This window comes from Callorhinus ursinus, unplaced genomic scaffold (assembly GCF_003265705.2).
Source record: "Callorhinus ursinus isolate GAN/ISIS: 27379988/994484 unplaced genomic scaffold, GSC_fseal_2.0 scaffold3, whole genome shotgun sequence".
Taxonomy (NCBI): Eukaryota; Metazoa; Chordata; class Mammalia; order Carnivora; family Otariidae; genus Callorhinus; species Callorhinus ursinus.
This window is the reverse complement of record NW_027397065.1, coordinates 32,748,942-32,770,516: the sequence shown is the minus strand read 5'-3', so window position 1 is coordinate 32,770,516 and position 21,575 is coordinate 32,748,942. Positions and strand designations below refer to the sequence as shown.

Below are 21,575 nucleotides of genomic sequence, written 5' to 3'. Positions count from 1 at the left end.
CGATTTCCTTATTATAATGTGTTTTTAAATCCTGATTTTTAAAGCAATACATTATATCTGTGTTAAAAATAGGATGGACTCTTCAGCAGTAGAAACAGTTATGCAAGATAAAAATGATCACCAACTGGCCTCTATTAATGGAAATCTGTTTATATATTAATATTCCAAAATATTTGTATTTAAAATATTAGGAAGGAATAACTGAAAAGCGCCTTACTACAAAGTTTTTAAATGTTCCTGATTACTTTCTAATGCATGCCTTCAGATACTTTTCATTTCATTTTTCCTGTTTTTATCTTCTTCAGAGTGAATCCTATTCAGTGTTTCTTTATGGTTCTCAAAGCCAGTCTGGGAACTTTGGTGTTCTTCTATCTGACCACTTGTTTGGAAATTGAAATCACAAAAGATCCTCATTTTTAGGAAGTGCTGAAAAGTCTCGTGTTTACTTGCCTTAAGGTAGTAGTCTCAAACTTTAGTGATGATCAGAATCATTAGAGGGCTTGTTAGAATACACATTGCTGGACCTCACCCCCAGAGTTGATGTTTTAGGAGGTGTTAGACTGAGGCCTGAGAATTTGCATTTTCAGCAAGTTTCTGGTGATGCTGGTGGCTTAGGGGCCAAACGTGCTTTTTAAGATAATTGGAAAATAGAACTGGATATCCCAAATAAGAAAATCAGGTACCTCTCTATAGGACTTTGTCTTCACTAGGGAAATGCAGACTTGACATTTTTGGAGATAGTGTAGTTCCTCTAAATTATAATGTGTGTGAGGAGGCCATTACATTAAGTCCCCAGATTTTATTTATTTATTTTTTTTAAAGATTTTATTTATTTGACAGAGCGAGACACAGCAAGAGAGGGAACACAAGCAGGGGGAGTGGGAGAGGGAGAAGCAGGCTTCCTGCAGAGCAGGGAGCCCGATGCAGGGCTCGATCCCAGGCCCCTGGCGGGATCATGACCTGAGCCGGAGGCAGACGCTTAATGACTGAGCCACCCAGGCGCCCCAAGTCCCCAGATATTAACTGGAGAGCCTGTTGCATTTTACCCCAAGGTTTGAAGCTTTCCAAGTTGGTAAGACTACTGTAATTTTAAATCCAGTGGCCTTTTTGAGGGAAAATTTGTTTTCCCATCAGATTCATTACATGGGGCATATATAATACATTTAGCACATACATCTGAGTAACTTTTTAATAAACTCTTTAAATTTCCAAGACCAAATTTCAAGAATTTCAGATTCTAAATAGCTTTATCTAACATGTACAGAGTTGAAATGGCTCTGTCCTGGGCAGCCCTCCACATCCAGGTTTAATACTTGTGGATCCTTTTCCCTCTTTCAAATACTTTCCAATTTTTGTCTAACTGGGAAGGGGGTTTCTGTCTAGTTCTGTCTAACTGGGAAGGGGGTTTCTGTCTAGTTCTGTCTAACTGGGAAGGGGGTTTCTGTCTAGTTCTGTCTAACTGGGAAAGGGGTGATACTGTTTAAGTGATGGAACAGGGAAGCGGCTGGGGAAACTGGGGAGAGAAGGGTCGTAAACTTATTTTAAGTGTTGAGAAAGAGGGAGGAAAGTGTTACATTTCATCAAGAATTCTGTTTGTTTATTAATCATTATTTCAAGGGTTTTTTTCCCTTGAAAAGTAATTGATCAGTATTTCTACTTAAATTCATTGTTTACTCAAATTTACAGCAACAACATGTCTCACTTTGGGTTTCAGGTAGATAATAATGAGAAAGGAAATTTCATTTTCTGTTAGGCCCTCTGTTGGTAGTTGCCCTTACTACATCGTCTTCAAGAAAACCCAGAATATCTTTAGCTTTTTAAAAACAGACCCCAAACCAGATTCTACACTAATTCGTGAATGTATCCAAACTCATTTTACCCCGTTGAGACTGTTAACTACAGTTCTTAGGATGAATAACTTCTCCATGTTATTGCAAGACCACCTATATAATTCGCAGGGCCACGTACAAAATGAAAATGTGGGGTGCCTTGTTCATAAGTTATCAAGAATATCAGGGCACCTGGCTGGCCCAGTCAGTGGAGCATGTGACTCTTGATCTCAGGGTTGTAAGTTCGAGCCCTTTGTTGGGTGTAGAGATTATTTAAAAATAAAATCTTTAAAAAAAAAAATTCAAGGGCGCCTAGGTGGCTCAGTCTGTTAAGTGTCTACCTTCAGCTCAGGTCATGATCCCAGGGTCCTGGGATTGAGTCCCGCGTGGGGCTCCGTGCTCCGCAGGGAGCCTGCTTCTCCCTCTGCCCCTCACCCCGCTCATGTTCTCTCAATCTCGCTCTCTCTCTCTCTCAAATAAATAAATAAAATCTTAAAAAAAAAATTCAAGACCTCAACAACACAGCATTGAAGCAAGCACAGGCCCTTCTAAGCATAGAAGAACCCTGTGCAAGTGCATAGCATGGACATCTATGAAGCTGGCTCAAGTTCTTTGTTAAAGAAATAATTCCCTCCATTTGGCTTCTCACTAGCCCTCTAAGACTTTGAGACTATCTCCTTAGTTCCTGTACACCAGGATTTGGTGAATATAATTCCTACCCACATGCATCATGAATCTATTTATCTGTCAGTAGCTTCTCTCAATTGTTCGCATTTTTACAAGCCAAAAAGTCTGCTTCCTATTCAGGCTGCTTGGTCACCGTGATGCTTTTCTTTCTCAACCCCAAACCTCTTCCAGTTTCATTTGTCTTTTCATGCTTGCTTTTTGTTGTTGTGTTAGTGCAATACCCAGAACTGCATCCTTTTAGATTTAACACTAAGAGTAAAATAATTTAATTCCATATTCATCCTAATAATTTATATTACTGGCCTCTTTCAAGTCAGCAAATACTAATTAAGCATTTTCTAAGTACAGAGCAAAAAACAAATGAGACACAGGCTCTGCCCTCACAGATTTTAAATTCTAACAGGATTGATCCTGATTCCAGACCGCCTGCCTTTCACGTATTTTTCCTAAGAGCTCAAAGTCCATTGTTTTAGTAACATAGTTTCTTTTTCTTTTTAAAATTTAACTCAAATAAATTATATGCTAATTGTCTGAAAGTCTGTGCATTAAAAATAATGTGGATATGTGACATTTTGATATGGTAGTTTTGAGGGAGCTCTTTTTAGGGTCATTTAGATGTAGCTTATATAGAAACCATTAAGTATACAAGTAATGTGCAAGCCAGACCTTCTTACCCTCTCACTGATCTTCCCACCACTGGGGTGTGAATCCTGAATTAGGTGGGGGTCAGGAAAGAGTTGGGGGTGAGAGATGAAACCAAGGTGTAGAATGAAATAAGGGTGAGGGATGGAAGTACAGTTGGGTATGTCTGCTGGAGGAAATACTTAGTAATAACCAGTAGTAATTCTGCTTTTGTGAAACAGAATTAAAATGAATTGCTTTATTTCAGTGAATACCACCATCTCCAGATGGTTTTCAGAATGTTAAATAAAACTAGTTTCAGCATATATCCCTCAGGCGTACTTCTATTAACATTTCTCATCAAAAGAAATGTTGATTTATTTCTGTTTTCTGTCTCTATTATCCATGGAAAAGTCATCCCATAATTTATCTGCTCCATTTGATGGTACTAGATGATACTAGAATCAAGTGTGAGAATCCTCTCTACCCACTTATTCAAACCATCACCCAGTTCTTTAGATTCTTGCTTCACAAGATTACCTTCCTCGAGTATTATTGTGATCTGATCATTTCTCTTGCCAAAAGCCCAGAATCGCTTCTGCTTGCTTCTCGGGTCAAAGTAAAATTATTGATTAGAACTTGAGTCCTGTAACAGTACTTGACTTACTGAGTTCTCATAACTAATTTCCTGATCCACCACTCAACCACAATTTGTACTTTATGCTCAGGCCAGGGAAATTTATTTTACCTTCCGCTTGACACCCTTCATTGTCTTTCACTGAATCACCACATATGCTATTCTTTTCATTTGACCCATTGCAACTCAATTAGGTCTCTCTTAAATTTTCGGGTCTTGCTAAAGTCTTAGTGAAGCTGTACCAAAGCAGTTGTGATCCTTTGTCATGGTATTAACTGAAAGAACAAAAACAAATCATTTAGTTTCTCGGAGGCTCAGTTACTTCATCTGTAGAAAGGGAATATTATCTATCTCTTGGGATTTTGTAAGGATTAAATAAAATAATAAATATGTAACAATACATCTTTGCACAGCAGCCATGCTAACCTTCTCTGTATCATTCCAGTTTTCACCTATGTGCTGCCGAAGCCAGCACTGTAACAATACATCTGTTTATCTAATAAAATAGGGCGCCTGGCACTACTGACCCTGTCACATAGGAGGTACTCACGGAATATTAACTCCTTTCATTTTCGTTCCTATCATCTTTATTTTTCTTAATGTTCCTGAACACCTAGTTCTTATCTATATATCTGAGGATGAATATCATATAGCTTAGTATTGGCTAGGCCCTTCTTTTACTTTGTAAGTTATTAGAGATTAGGAGTCTTTTTTTTCCTCTTCTCTTGTTTCAAAATTTCACATAGTGGGCATTTGAATTAACGTTACCCCTTTTGTTAATTGACAAAGCCTTAACTTGTATTCCTTATAAGTAATTATTAGTATTCCTTAAGATGCTTCATTTTGGTTAGACGTATTTGGATGTTTTTAGGTTAGTGGGGTTTATGGACGTAATCTCAATTTTGAAATGACAACACTAATATTTCAGTCATTGTACTTTGTACCTATCATCCGTACCTATCATTCCAACACGTCATTTTCTTATCTATGAACTTTCTTCTATCGTCAGGATCTAATTCTGTCTGCAAAAACTATTTGTAAACATGTATGGTTTTTCAGTAATTGCCTAGATCACTGTATCATCTACGTCTGGTGCTTAGTGGATATCATATGCCTAATATACCACTCCTTTTGATTCTAAAACAAATTACTTCACATTTTAACACTTCTGTACATAAGATATACATAAATACCACAATTGATGGTATTTTAAAACACCTCTCTTAGCACATACAATAATGATGTCTGTTATAACCAGTGGCATTTTAGGTTTGATGAAATGTTGTAGATCCTCAGTAAAGACTAGATACCATGAATTGAAGTCATACTTGGTCCTGCTATATGCCCATCAGCTACTAAAGTGTGTAGTACTCCTGTAACCGAAGAAACCAGTTCATTCTCAATTTGGTTTTCCCCTTCAAAGGTAAAAATTTTCAAAATTTTCAGAATTTTCCATCTGTAACATACACCATTTGTCTTGACTTTTTCTTTCCTTTCTTCATTTGCCATGTTAGCTATCAATAAGACCATGTTCACCTTCCTCGGTATTTTCATAACCACATGGATACAGACAGGAATTTCCTAGGAATTTTGTTTAGTGTGTTAATATCAGCCAGGCTATGGCGTTTGCTCTGTCCTGGGTGTGGTGAAGGCTCATTAATGATGGTGCCTCCTAAAAGAACAATTTCCCTGTCTTTTCTGGGACCCAGTTCCAGTTTCTCTTAATGTCTCAAAAAAAACTAGTGATCTCTATAAAATCACTGGCCTCTTCAAAATCAAATGGATATGATGTAACCTAGTGAAAAGAGCTTATAGTATAGAGTCAGACAGATGTGGATTTGAATCTTAGCCCTACCATTTACATGTTCCAAGAGTGACCTTCACTAAATTCTCTTACTCACTACTCTAGGCTCCTGCTACTGGTGCTGTTAGCCACCATTACTGTGTTCACTGTGAGGAGCTGGTCCAGACAAGCCTCCAAAATCTAGCCTAGTCCTGCCATGCAACTAAAATGCTGCCACCCAACGGAAATGGTGCATCTTCTAAGAATTCGAGTGTCTTAGAGAAGAACAAGATGAAAGTAAAAAGATCATAAAGATGATATATCCATTTGCCTTTTTAAGAAAACATTACAAACTCTCTTAAGGGCCATAATAGCTTTGAGTTGAATTCCTATAAGGGAATATAAATAATCAGATGAATTCTTATTTTTTTCTTTATTGAAAAAAGGAAATATTTATTCTTAATCATTTTTTTTTTTTTTTGCTTTAGAATGTAATTAAAAGGCAGTGAGGCTGGCCTTGATACAAAGTGCACAGATGCAGTTCTACAGAAAATGTGTCTTTGGCAGATGAGATTCTTCCTGTGAATGTTCTCTTTATTGCTACCATAAATATTCTATTGTCAAAACATGACTTGCTGTTTATTAGTAGCACTGACAGGAAGATTCCTATTAATGGCAGCATTCTTATTACCCATAGACCCTGTCACTTTTAACTTTGCAATTCCAAGAGAATTGTGTTTGGTGTTTACTTAAGATATTTCTTAGTTTATTGATCCCCACCCCTGTTTAAATGAGTGAAGGTTGAGTGGCAGTTCTTCTGCTCAGTGGTTTATACTGGGGAAAAAAATCATCAAATCTCATCTTTGTACGCAGGGAAAAACCTCCCGCCTTTCAGCCCTGATCTTGTTCCCCTTCAGCCTGCCAGAAAAACACAGTGCATTGAGCACCCACTGAGAGCATGTGCATGAGCAAAATGCATAGGTGTGGCCCCTGCCCTTAGAAAGCTTACAGCCTTAATATGGGGGTGAGCCAAATACACATGCTTAACATGCAACTGGAATTGTTGCTTTAGAGTCAGAGGGACTTGAATCTGAATTATACTGCTTGTCTTTTGGAAAGTTTTATTGAATTTGTTTGAATTTGTTTCCTCATCAGAAAAACAGAAGTGATACTGCCTATCCCCTGGGCTTGTGAGAATTAACCCTGCAAGTAGCAAACATCTGTACATGTTAATTCTCTGCATCTTTGTGTCTTCCTCCCTGACTTATAATTGGCAAAGACATTTGCTTCATCTGATCCTCACAACAATCCTGTAAGATAGTTTGGGTATCACCCTCATTTGTTGGAGAGGGAAACTAAGGCCCAGAGTAGCTGAGTATGGTACTCATACTCATCCAGCTGATTGAATGGTGTAGTCAAGCCAGAAGCCCTGCTTTTCTGACTCGTGTTCAATGTTTTTTCCTGCTCTTTTACACCGACACCTGAATGACTAAGTAAGAGAAGAGGGTGTTTGTATGCTCAATAGATGTTCTTAGCAACACATCAGCCCTTCTTTGATGGCAGCATTAACGAGAAATTATTTAGGTCTTGTGCTAATGTTTATGATTTCTCAACTTTATTCTCATTCTGAATTGAACTGTTCAGGTGGTAATGTGGTACACTAGAAAGAACATGGCCTCTGTAGTCAAACCTCTAGTTCAGATCTCAACACTGTCAGCCCATAGCTGGGTAATCTTGGGTAAGTAACTTAATTTCTCTGAACTTTGGTTTTTTTAATCTATGGATTAGAAAAAATAATATTTAACAGGGTAATTGTGAAGATTAGGTGAATGAACAAATATGAAATGTCTTAAACCTGGTAGGTACTTGAGAAATATTAGGTCATTTAAACCTGTCCTTCAACACTTGATGACATGCAGTCGGCTACGTCTTTCTAACTGTATTCTGATCTTCATCTAAAGCAGAATTTCCTTAGATTTCTACTAACTGGGCTCATTGTTTCTTAGACTTGAATAATTTTCTCTTTCTGGATACTCTATTATGAGTCTTTTATAATTATTTTTTATGAAATAATATTAAGTGAAAAGAAGTTCTCGAGTTATATCCAAAATGTAAAAAGGGTCAGTTTTAATTTTCTACTATCAAGGCTTTAGTAGTAAAGAAGTTTTTGTCTTAATTATAAAATTCATTTTTCCTTTCCATAACTAGAATATGTATAAGATAGGAAAAGTAATTGCACTGGTTAATAATGGATTATCATTCTTAACAGAATGAAAGACACTTCTGTAGGAATACTCTTTAGAAATAATATCGATTCTTCATAAATAGAAATTGATGCCATTATAGTTCAGGGTTATTTTGTGATTTCTTATCTATTGAAAAGACAATTATATTTCCCCAGATTCCTTAACTTCTTTTACCTATATCCTTTTAAAAAAACTTGTGAAGATAGATGCCGTGAAGTTCATGCTAAAAAACCACACGGTAAGTCTTATTTCTTTTCATTCATGACTAGAATTTTCTGGATAGTTTAGGTAAAGCGTTAGTAACTTTGGATGCTCTTCTGCTTTCATTAGAGTGAACACTTTCCCTTCCTTGGAATCAGTGACAGTTACAGTCTCAGTGACTTCAGGTGCCGAACCACTTTCTACACTGCCCTCACTCGCCTTCTGATGGTGGATCTAGGTAAGGTGAAGAATTGATTCTTAACTTGATTAATAAGGGTTCAACAATATACTTGTGCAGTTAAAGGAGCAGACTACTAGTGAGTACTATATTTAAGTTACTAGAATTTGCCATCTTTGACAGTGTTCTACAACTCCCTATGATTTGGGCATCAGAGCCAAAAGACAAATCTTTGTACTTAAGGTGGTATTTTTCACTTTGAATAGAACCTGCATTAATTCTTTCCCTCAGGATTTGTTTTCTGGGTATCCTTTGATCCATTAATTTTACTGCTATGAATCTAGGAGTAGTCTTAAATACAGAAAAGCTTTACACACAAAGATTTTCTTTGTAATGACATGTAATCTAGAGAGAAACTGGAAGTGATGTAAATATCCAGCAATAGGGAATTGTAAAGTTAAAGCACATCTACTTACTTGATGGAGTAGTCTGTTGTCATTAAAATCAGGATTTGAGGGCAGTGCAATACATGACATTTTATAATATTAAGTGAAAAAGCTAGCTGTTAAACTGTGCAAATGATATGAGCATGCCTGGGGTGTGGGTGGGGAATGCATCCAAAAAAGACTTAAATGAAATTATTTAAAAATGTTAAATGTTGTTTTGTGGTAGTGACTTTTTCTCACTTTTGATTATTTGAAATTTTCTTAAGGGGGTACTTTTATAATGGGAAAAAATATAACTTCTTTAAAATTTTTTTCCACTGAAAAGCTGAAGTTAGCTAGACATATCCACAAGTAGACAGTACCTGAGGATGGGCACTTAAGCCTCTTTGTGGTGACTATATTATGCTGGGTTCCCATTTTCCCCCCATGTTTGAATACTGCAGGTTAAATTAATCAGTTTATAGACACAAGAAAGAGTTCAATGATGATATCATCCTTAGAGAATATAATACTGATGATACTTTTTTCATCCTTTCCCTTGCAATGTATTGATTGATCCATCAACTTAAATATGAATTTTTTAAAAACATGATCATACAAAAGGAAAAAGGATAATTTTCTTTTGCACATAAAAGACATTGCTCCTTGTAATAGAAAGGTGACTAAACCACCCTCTGTTCCACATCTGTATTATTTTCATGCATTTCAACAGAATAAATTACCAGAGAGACAAACAGCCAAAAGTTGAGAGAAATGCATCTAGAATGATTAAGGAGCTTGGTGGGATTGATTTCTAAAGAAAGATTAAAAGAACCATGTATGTATAACTTGGCTAAGTGACAACTAGGGCTTGAGGCAAAGAGAACTGTCTATAAATATTTGAAGAGTGTAAACCAGGCATGCAAAACCCAATCATCTGCTACCTTAGGCAAGTGGGAGATCTGAGTGACAGCTTTGCATACTGCACCCTGGTCTGTATTACCTCTTGGCTGCTGCAGTGGAGAGAAGAGGAGTGGCCTGACTCTTTGTCCTCAGTAATCACTGAGAGAACACACTGTGCTGGGAGCTCTGAGGCCAGGACAGAAACCAGCCAGGCATCCAGGCCCCTGCCCTCAAGAAGCTTGACCTCTTGCTTTCCTCCCAGTTGTCCAAGCATTAAAGAAGAGTTGTCTAGACCTTTGTCTAGACTGAATTTATTTCCTAAAGCCTTAAAAATGCTCCTTAAATGACCCTGTCATCTCAGACAGTGAAAGAAGTGGGGAGACCAGAGTTAAAGAGAACTAAATGGAGGAGATTTCCTAGAAATAGGTTCATGTCACACACATTTTCAGGACCTGGAAATGGAGTGGGTCAAGATCCTTTCTCATATAGTCATCATAGACAAAAGAACCCTCCATAAATCCATGGTAGCTTAAACAACAGGACAGCACTACCAGTATTCACAGCACGCCCGCACTTACCATTGTGGTGATAACTGAGAGTCATGATGGTGCCCAGAAAGACCCTGCATTACACGCTGCCACTTTGAAGACTACTTTTATTTAGTATCGCTTAATGTAAACTATGAGGTATGAGAAGCCCAAGTAAAATATATAAATTTGAATAACTGAAAAAGGATTTTCCTAGGTTTCTCAGGGTTTAGATTCCTTTGAATTACTTAACCCATAACAATATATAGTGTAAATTTTTTTAGTTCACAGTTTTTCAAAATGGTAAGTACCCACTGTGTTGCAAACACGTTTTAGATAGCTTGGGAGAAGTAGAAACTGACTATGTGGAAGTGCCTGGTACGTGGTAGGCACTCAATACAAGGAAATTGAATCTGGGTATAGATAAAAACAATGGCAACTACAGTCATGGAACTTTAACATTGTTCGAAAAGAAAGTCCTTATTTGTTAGTGGTTTTCATTTTTTGAAAACTTAAATGTATATTATAAGCATCAAGGGACAATTTGTGGTATATATTAGCAGAGCTTCTATTCCTTGTTAAGAACCAGAGTTGCTCTTCTTCCCAAAATACATTGAGCTCCTTCAGGGCATGGACTTTGCCTTTTTCATGTTTTCTAGCACTGATCTCCTATTGCTACATTGTAGTTGCTCAGTAAATATTTAGTGAATGAATGACACATAAGTATATTGCAACCAAGATGCCATCATCATGGTTCCTGGAATCAGCAATTCCTTCCAGGTTCTTTCTGGGAGTAGCTTTGATCATTGACCTCTCCAAGACAAAACAAATCAAGTGGCTGACTACTTTCACAAGTGATCAGCTACACTTGGCCCCTCTTGTGCTCGATTAATCGCCTGTTGCTCTCTGTTCAAAGTGTTACTACTTTATAGATGATCATTTGTTGAGTGTTGCTGAACACAGTTTTATTATTTGAAGCCTTGTCTCACAAACTAGGTTGACTGGAACGTAGCTGCCAGAGTTCCTGTATGTGTGGCTTTATAGTTTTCTATTGTGTATTCACTGTCATGGAAACAAAGAAAAAAAAAGATGGTGCTATTGTCAAAAGAAGCACAGATCCATGTATCAATTGAAAGAGGTAAAAATATTAGGTAATGAGAATTCTTCTCAAAGAAAAATTAGAGAAGAACTTCTTATATCACTGACTTTTTTTTTTTAAATCAAATAGAAAAAACACCCAAGCAACCTGCCTGTGAAGCATGAGATGTAATTCTTGGACTGAAATATAAAGCATATTCTAATCGAATCCAACAAACTAAACTGAGTATGTTGTATATGAGCCATACCTGCACATTGGGGTGATTAGAAAAGGGGAAAGAAATTGGGTGTCACATTAATTGGTGTTTACTTTGAAATGCATTTTGGTTTCTAGTCAATTATTTGTACTTTGAATGAATTTAATTAGATGCTATGTGCCCCAGGTTGTATTTCAGATGAAAATGGGGGTTTTTTGGCAATAAACTGTTGTACCATTTTATCAAATTGCTCCTTGGCTACACTAGATGAAATGTTCGCTTGTATAAAGAACAGAATTGAAAGCATTTCATCATCAGAATGATGGTATTTAATGTTGGCAATGTATTTCTGTATTCTAAGAAATTATAAAAATTAATGCAAAAACTCTCTTCACAACATAACATACATACAGAAGAAAATGGGTGGCCATCCATATGTGCACGCATGTTAGCCCTTCCAAGAATCACTTAAAGTTCCCTAGGTTATTTTTAAATTAACTTTGTCAATCTAATAAACTAAAAGAAAGATAATATTACCCAAGCCAGTAAATGGAGACCCTCCAGGGAGCTGTTCAGTATAAAATACTTGAATAAATAAAACCTTCTATTTTGTTTAATTTGAATAGAGGTGAATTCAGTTGACAAATATTGGAGAAGGGAAGTGTGGAAAAGAACTACAACAATGCTCTTTGTTTTGTGGAATACTGAATATTATTCATTGCAAATTAAGTTTTTACCAACCACAAACTTAGAATTACTCAGTGTCACTAAAGTTGTTTTTCCTTGGTGTCACTAACAGTTGCTTTTCTCGGCCTTTTTATGATTGAACCTTATCTTGAACTACTCAGATGAGAAGCATGTTGCTAGGATCTGAGTGAGCAGTGTTTTCCTCAGATACTCAGACTCTAAGAAAAAGTCCTATCTTGTAATGATCAAGGGACTGTTAATATTAAAATGTTATTTATAGACATTAAGAGATATTTTCTCTTTAGGGAGGAGCGTGCTATAATATTCACCTACCTTTGTGGCTTTTAATAGATAATTGGCACCTGAAGATATCCCTAGCTTAAATTTGAGGAATTTTAAATAAAAAGTAAATGACTTGAATAAAAAGGGAAGAGTATTATAGAGATAGCTACTAATGGTAAAAGTAAAAATATACAGAGGAAAGAAACTTTCCTTTTCTTTATTAATAACAACTAACATTTGTTTATAAATTTATAGTCTGCAAACCACTCTCACATTATTCTATTTGATCCTCACAACAGCCCACGTGAAATAGGTATTATTGCATTGCTTATCTGTTAGAAAGATGAGGTTCAGAGAGACTACATGACTTGCCCAAGGTCAGTCATATAACCTGTAGCCCTGTGACCACACATTCACTTGTACTACACTGTTACTTCACCTTTTTATATTCTCAATCAATTAGGAAAGGTAACTTTTTCTTTTTTCATTTTTATTTGAACTGTTTGGACTGAATGATTGATTTGAGGCTTGAGGGCAGTGAGAAGAAGGGAGAAGGGATTACTTTCCAAGCTTCTATCAAATAACCAGATAGATTCATGTTTATTATTTGCCCTATATAGGTATATAATGGTTCTCTGGTCAGTGAAAGTCAAATGTAGTTTTTTAAAATTTGTCCTCATGTCCTAATAATTGGCCAAAGCATATTTATCCTCATGGATAAAAAGAAACAGAGGTAGATGTCCCAGAAGGGTTTAGCAAGTGAGAAGCTTGATCAGAAATAACTAATGTTCTGATAGGAAGAATACATCAATATATCACCTGTGTCCATGACTTGGCAGAGACTATCTGGAAAATAGACATGGGGGGCGGGGGGACTGGGCAATAAGGGGTAAAGAAGCAGCTGGAAATACTTAGAATCTATAATGAGATAATTAAGACTAATTAGCCGGCCCTGTAGGCAGAAAGCAGCCCATTAAGTCCAGATCCAGTTTTAATAACTTACCTGGTTTTGAGGGTAGAGAGTCCAGAGCACCTCAGGGAATGAGATGCTTCAGGGATGAAACTTTTAGGGTAGGTTTCCTAGAAAAGGAGTACAAGGGTCTGCAATGGGCTTTGTATTTTTCTTTTGAGAACTATAATAAACATTCTGGTTCCCTAGGGAGAGGAATTAAAGGGAGCCTCAATTTTCTCATCTATGAAATGGAGATGTCTAACTTAAAGAATTGTTATGTGCTTTAAATAAGATAAAGAGGTGTGAAAAGGCCTGGGACAATTCCTATCACAAAACAAGTACTCAGTATATATTAGTTAAGACAGAAATATTTATTGGATGTACAATCAGGGGCACTGACTGACACCAGGACCTCAAAATGAGGCAAGTTCAGTACCTTTAATGCAGTTACTCTGCCTTCAGCACTTGGGCTATTATTTTCCTACAGAAGCAGGAGCTGATGACACTTCCTGACAGGTCCTACAATAGCCTGCCCTCCCTGAAGCCGCAGTCCTATCACAGCCAGCTACACCTCCTAGGCTGTGTAGGGGGAAACTGAAAGGAAAACTAAATTTGGGCCCAAGTTAGCTCTGGCTAGGCACCTTTCTCAAGAACTTAATTCTAATAGAACTGGAGAAGTGCTATCCTAATGAAGCACTGGGGAACAGCAGACGATGTGGGCTTAGGCCTGCAAAAGTCACTGGCTCTTTTGATAGGACCCACTGATGCTTGGTTTTAAATAGATTATTTTCCTCACTCATCTGCCTCTGTATCTCCTTATTTAGCTCCCCTCTTAATTCTCCGTAGTTTGGAACAGAGAGCTTCAGAACATTAGATCTGACCTTTAGTAAGGTCAGATCTAATTACTAATTACTAATATTAGTTTCCTATTACTCCCATTACAAATTACTGCAAATTGAATGGCTTAAATATTACAGATTTATTATTTTACAGTTCTGGAGGTCAGAAGTCCAAAATGGATCTCAGTGGGCTAAAATCAAGGTGTCAGCAAGGCAGCGGTCCTTTCTGGGGCTCTGCAGAAGAATCTGTTCCCTTGCCTTTTGCAGCTTAGATGCCACCTGCTTTCCTTGGCTCATGGCCCCCTTTCTTGAGCAACATCTGGTCAAGACCTTTTACTTGTCATCTCTCTGGTTTTCCCTATCTACTTTTCTCTAACACTTTCAAGGACCTTTGTGATTACCTTGGACCCATCTGGATAACCCAGAATAATCTTCTATTTTGAAGATGATTAACAACCTCAGTTCCCCTTTGCTTGTAACCTAACATTCACAGATTCCAAGGATTAGCACATGGGCATCTTCGAGGGACCGTTATCTAGCCTACCCTACTAACCGGTCACTAATACCAAAGTATTTTACACAGTAGTTACCATATAATAAATCCTCAGTAACCGTTGGCCACCATGATTTATTATTATCATAATTATTTGTTCTATTAGCTTCTCCTTGACTGCTGCCCCAGATCCCCAGTAATCCAACCTGTTTGCATTTGAATTTGAGGAAATGAGAAGTTTCACTGTTCGGCATACTTTTAAAGGTGTAGAGAATTTTGTTGATGGTGGTTTTTGTCGTTTGGGGTTGGGTTTTTTATTTTTATTTATTTATTTATTTATTGAGATTCACATGCCATAAAATTCACCCTGTTAAAGTATAAGTTCAGTGGTATTTAGTACATTCAGAATATTCACAGGGCTATACAACCATCACCATTATCTAATTCCAGAGTATTTTCATCACCCCAGAAAGAAATCCTGTATCTTAAAGTAGTCATTCCTTATTTCCCCTGCCCCTGGCTCCTGGTAACCACTGACCTGCTTTCTGTCTCTGTGAATATGCCCATTCTAGAAATTTCATATAAATGAACTCATGTAATATGTGGCCCTTGTGTCTGTCTTCTTTCACGTAGCATAATGTTTTCAAGGCTTATTCATAGTTTAGCATGTCTTGGTACTTCGTTCATTTTTACGGCTAACATTCCATTGTATGACTATACCACATTTTGTTTGAACAGTTGGGTTTTCACCTTTTGGCTGTTATGATAATGCTGGTATGAACATCTGTATGTAAGTTTTTGTGTGAACATACCCTTTGAATTCTCTCAGGGTGTATACCTAGGAGTAAAATTGGTTAATCAAACGGCAATTCTATGTTTAACTTTCTGATTAATTGCCAAACTGTTTTCTACAGTGGCTGCATCATATGCTATTGGCTGCACCATTTTACTTTCCCACCACTCAGGGTCTTAAATTATATAAAATAACAAGTGAAGCGTCTTAAAAATAACATATCTGAGAGTCAATATACTAAAAAGGTTACTGTTAGTATTTTATTTTATTTTTTAAGATTTTATTTATTTATTTGACACACGGGGTGGGGAGAGCAAGCACAAGCAGGGGGAGCAGCAGAGGGAGAGGGAGAAGCAGACTCCCCGCTGAGCAAGGAGCCCAATGTGGGGCTTGATCCCAGGACCCTGAGATCATGACCTGAACTGAACGCAGAGGCTTAACTGACTGAGCCACCCAGGTGCCTCTCTGTTAGTATTTTAATGTGACTTCTCTGAAGGAAAAAAAAAATTGAAACTCCTAAAATGAATAACTTTCTGTTGAATCAGATCCTCAGAAATCTAGTAGAGGGGATTAGATTTGGGTTTTACCGAAAAGCTGAAGAATTTATCATTTTTATTATGCATAACTGAGAACTTAAACAATGTTATGTTATTATTTTTCCTGATGCCAATGAAAATATTCATCTGTAAATTGGCACTTCACCTTCAAATCATACTGGCTTCTGGGCTCTGGTCAGAAAAAAAATGAGCAGCTTCAATTATTATTCATAAAATGATCACATATACATTTGGCGTATTAAATATATGACTGCATACTTGAATATGAAGTTGTAAAAGAGTGAACTTGTGTTTTCCTCCTTTCCTGTCAGAAGCAGTAATTGATACCTCTAAGAGTAATACAAATAACGAAAAAACTCTAATAAATGTTGTATAGAGTTTGTTTGCATGACATAAACAAAAATGACCAGTTTTCCAGCTTAGATAATACAACGTATCACCTGCGATAAGAGAGGTACAGTGCTAACTGAAACATAAAACATTTTTGTGGAAATAATGCACCAGTGTATCATATTTGCCTATCTTAAACTCAAATGATTGTTGAGGAATCCCTTTCTCCCTACCAGAACCAATCTGATTGTTCTTCACCCTCTTTTTCTTTTTTTTTTTTTAAGATTTTATTTATTTATTTGACAGAGAGAGAGCAAGAGCAGTAACACAAGCAAGCAGAGGGAGAGGGAAACGCAGGCTTCCCTCAGAGCAGGGAGGCCGATGCGGGGCTCGATCCCAGAACCCTGGGATCATGACCTGAGCCAAAGGCAGCTGCTTAACCGTCTGAGCCACCCAGGCGCCCCTCTTCACCCTCTTCTAACTTCATGCAGCTCTAAACTCAAAATTCTGTAACCCTGACTTCAGTGCCTACCTCTGATACCTTCCACCCCTGTAGAGACAGGGGAAAGAACATGAGCTGGAGGTAAAGCCAATGGAATTGGGGATCCAAGTCCACTGACATTTACCAGCCCAAGGTTGTTGGGCAAACCATTTAACCCCTTTGAGCCTCTCTGTTCGCATGTAAAATGAAGGAAATCATCATACAACTCCATAGGATTGTTGGGGCCATTAATGATTTGCAGCAGTGCTTGGAACCTAGGAATAGCTACATTGGTGTCTGTTAAGTAAATCAAGTATTAAACTCATTGCCTTCACATAATAAGCACTCAGGAAATAACTACTGTTCTGTTATTCAGTCACTACACAACTATTTTTGAATGCCAGACCCTATTCTAGGCACTGGGGATGTAGTCATGATCTAAACAGATGAAATTCCTGCATCAAGGAGCTTACATTCTATTAGGGAAGACCATGAATACATATGTGAATATACAGCACGGTCACAGTAAGTCCCATAAGAAAAATAAAGTAGGTTATGGGAGCGGAAAGTGGGTGGGGGTCGGGGCGAGTTTTACAGTAATGTTTTAGGTAGAGAGGTCAGGGAAGGCCTCTCTGAGGATATGACATTAAAGTAGAATTGCTGTTCATATTCCTTTCTTTAGTATTTGCTCTTTGACTTCTCCCTGCACATGTTGGTGGCTTGTCTTCTGTGCCTTGATTTTCCCACACCTCAAACTTTGATTGAGGAAAGAGATGAGTCAGAAAGTTTTTGATCTCTGGCTCCGTGTATTAAGTGAAGGGTTGAATGGTAAAGTCCTGAATTTATCTTTGTTCTGATTAAATATCTTTATCTTGGGAAAGCTTTGCTCCCAAAGGAAGGGTATTGGGGGACAACCTGGTGGTCACACTTTATCTGACCACCGTAATCACCTCTCTAGGTCCATATAAAGCTTAAAACAACAAAAATGTTAATGGCTCTCGTTTATCCAAAACCAGAATGCTAACAAGTAGCAGAGCCAGGATTGAGCTTAGAACCTTCAAAGCATCCACTCTTTCCTGTACCCTTATCTGCCTACAGTGATTGTTACCACTGTTCTCAGTAATAATTCCATATTTAGAAGATACTTTATCTTAGGAGAGTCAGAATACATCGTTTAAATATAATGTGTATATATATTATATTTTTAAGGATTTGATAATGTCTGCTTCAATTAGCATAATACATAATTATGTATTATTCATATCAGGTATTCAGAAAATAAGGGATTTTTAAAATTCACCTTTATTTTCATTCAAATACAGTATTTCCCTAATACATGCCAGGCACTGTTCTAGGTGCCAATACTATAATGCTAGCACCACCCTACTATTTATTGAGCATCTTCTGTTTTTCATGTGTTAGAACATTAAATATTCACAAAGATAGGTATTTTTATCCTTATTTTGTAGATGAGAAAACTGAGACTCAGGGTAATTAGTGAATATCCAAAGTTAAACAGTAAGGGGCGGAGCCAGACACTGGTTCTGTTTATTGCTGAGCTTTACCTGCCTACATCATTCTCCTTCACTGAGAAATGCAAAGATGCAGTCTCAGCTCTCCAGAAGGAAAGCCAAAGATACTATCAGTGTGGGCTGGCAGATCTAATAATTTACATACGCACATTATAAATTTTATTTTATTTAATCCCCACAGTAACCCTCATCAAATGGTGGTGGTGGTGGAATGATGTTAGGCATTATTATTAGTGTTATTAGCTATATGCCTAAATATCTACAAATTCGAGGCAGACTGATCAATGTTACCGATTGTCAAGAGTAGACAAAATGCTGTGGCATCTCACAGGGAGAAGGGGGATTGCTTGTGGTGGGGCCTTAGGGAGTACTTGCAGGCGAGCTTAGCTCAGATTGGGAGAGCTGCTGTTTTACGTGGGCTTGGAAAAGGAAGACCTTCTGTAAAGGCCTCTAACGTTATCACCAGCTGACAGAGGATGTAGCTAAGAGGAATAGCTTGGTTGCATAGGCAGTTGACAGAGCAGGGATTATAATCTGGTCTGCTTTACCCTTCACTTGGAGATCTGACCCTTGTTTAGAACAGCATACTAGGAAAGTCTCATTGACCTTTTGATATCTCTTTGTGAACAAAGCTAAGTCCTTGATTCTTTTGGACTCTGGAAACAAAGTGCATAAGGTTAAAGGGGAAAGAGAAGTAACAAAAGATGAGGGTCAGCCAGATCAGCCACTCCATAAGAGGCTAAAGATCCTGTTTGTGCCACTGACCTTCTGTGTTATCTGTAGAATGATGTACAGACCAGTGTTTCTCAAATATTTGCATACATCTGAATCACCTGGAGGGCTTCTTAAAACAAATTTCTAGACCCCCACCCCCAGGGTCTCTGATTCAGTAGCTCTGGGATGGAACCCAGGAACTTACACCTGGTAAGTTCCCAAGTGATGCTGATGCTGCTGTGTCAAGGACCAAACTTGAGAATCACTGATCTCCTCTCTGAGATCTTGTTTCCTCTCTAATGCTCTATTTAAAAAGTGATCACATCGAAATCAGGAGCTCTGGACCATATAGGGTCACTTCCTAAGTATGCTACCTTGAGCAGGTCACTTAACCTTTCTCTGCCTGTTTCTTCATCAGTAAAGCGGGGGGCTCACAATTCCTATGGCACTGGATGAAGGAAAGAATCAACTCTCTCATTTAAAAGAAACACCTTGGGGTGCCTGGGTGGCTCAGTCGGTTAAAGTGTCTGCCTTCAGCTCAGGTCATGATCCCAGGGGTCCTGGGACCGAGCCTCACATCAGGCTTCATCCTTTTAAAAAACTTAAAGAAAAGAAACCCCTTGGGACGCCTGGGTGGCTCAGTTGGTTGAGCATCCAACTCTTGATTTTGGCTCAGCTCATGATCTTGGGGTCATGAGATGGAGCACTGCATCGGGATCCACATACTCAGTGTGGAGTCTGCTTGAGATTCTCTCCCTCTCCCTCTGCCCCTCCCCGTGCTCACACTCTATAAATAAATAAATAAATAAACAAACAAAAATCTTTAAAAAAAAAAAGAAACCCATTATGAAAAGAATACTATATAACTTGTCAGTTGTGTAGCCAGGATATGGAAGCAACCTGAGTGTCTATGGATAAGGAAGATGTGGTGTACGTACACACACACACACACACGCACGCACGCACGCACACAATGAAATATTACATAGCCATAAAAAAGGATGAGATCTTGCCATTTGCGACATGAATGGACTTAGGGGTATTATGCTAAGTGAAGTAAGTCAGACAGAGGAAAACAATACCATATGATTTTACTCAGGTGGAATGTAAAAAAAAAAATGAATAAACAAAAAGCAGAATCAGACTATAAATACCAAGAACAAACTGATGGTTGCCAGAGGGAAGGGAGGTGAGGGGATGGGCAAAACGGGCAAAGGGGAGTGAGAGATAACAGGCCTTCAGTTATGGAATGAGTGAGTCAGGGAATAAAAGGCACAACATAGGGAAGGTGGTCAGTGGTACTGTAATGGCGTTGTGTGGTGACAGATTGTAGCTACACTTGTGGGGAGCAGAGCATAACTCGAGAGAGGTTGAGTCACTGTGTTGTATACCTGAAACTAATGGTAACATTGTCAACTAAAATATAAAGTTGTAATAAAAAATAAATAATTTGCGATTTGTACATATCCATGTTTGAAGTGAAGATTCTGCTTTGATAGAATCCTTAAGGAAACTGCAGTCTACATTTCAAGGGAAAAAACAATAGAAAATGACTCGTTTCTATAAAGAAAAGGAAGCTTGGTGCAAGAGGAAGTATACCCAGGGAGAATGTACTTAAAATCCAAATGACCCATGAGGGACCCCATCTTATTTGGCAGATAAAAGTTTCCCTGCTATCTATTTAACAAATTAATAAAAAAGAACATAAATAAAGGGGAATAATAACTTAGAGCTATCTGGGCACCTGAGTCTTTGAGCCCTTTAGGGCCTTGGCACCTAAAGAGAAGGGAAAAAAGGATCCCTGTCTCTGAGGCTTTGAAAGTGGCTTTCCTTGAGGCATTGGGGAAGCTCTGGGGGCACTAAGAACTGAAGGGCTGAGATGCCCGGGGCATGAGTCTGTTTGATCCAATAAAGAGCCAGAAAAAAAAATGGCTGGTAAGTAATTTTGCTATTTCATTTGGTGCAAAAGAGAAGGCAAAACACAAGAATATTCAATGAGCCAAACAAAGTACAAAATGCAGCATGAGTGTGAATGCAGACTGACCCTTTCCCAGGGACATTTCTAAGCCTGAATGAAGCACTCACTGCCTAGGCTAATGTACAATAGCATGCATTTTAAACTATGGTGACCCTTTTGTTTTTCTGATAGGCGAAGATGAAGACGAATTTGAGAATTTCATGCTGCCTCTTACAGTCTCTTTTGAAACAGTATTACAAATATTCAACAACAACTTTAAACAAGAAGATGTAAAGGTGGGTTTGTTCCTAAATATGATGAAAGATGATTTTGCTCATGCTGGGATATCTAGATCCACAAAAAGGTTTCTGCATATTTGTATGTGCTCTGTGCCTCATCAGTCTTGCTTCCTCAGTTGCATGTGTCTTTGAGTTGTACTTTTCGTGTGAGTACTTCTTTAGTTTCTTGTACAAATTGACTTTGAGGTCAGCGAGTGATTTTGGGCAGTTTATGATTAGATGATTTGTCTCTTGTGGCAGTATCTTTAAAAGAACACTTCTCATGGGTACACCACTTTAAGCATCTCTCTTCCCTCATGTACCCTGCACTGTATGCCTCAATGTATT

The 21,575-nt window shown here is 37.9% G+C and overlaps 1 protein-coding gene and 1 pseudogene across 8 annotated transcripts in view; one reads left to right on the top strand and one right to left on the bottom strand.

The window, feature by feature from the left end:
* The window catches only part of RANBP17 (RAN binding protein 17), a 324,967-nt gene that overhangs the window by 234,280 nt on the left and 69,112 nt on the right, over positions 1-21,575 (top strand). For all 8 annotated transcript variants that reach the window (XR_012377245.1, XR_012377247.1, XM_073890032.1 and 5 more), the window contains 3 exons: positions 7,978-8,041; positions 8,134-8,242; positions 21,142-21,245. Coding sequence is in view for 6 of the 8 variants with exons in the window: in XM_073890032.1 (XP_073746133.1) it covers positions 7,978-8,041; positions 8,134-8,242; positions 21,142-21,245 (277 nt within the window). In the remaining 2 variants the exon portion in view is untranslated. The remainder of the gene's footprint in view (positions 1-7,977; positions 8,042-8,133; positions 8,243-21,141; positions 21,246-21,575) is intronic.
* LOC112820491 (U6 spliceosomal RNA) lies at positions 4,149-4,249 on the bottom strand (annotated as a pseudogene).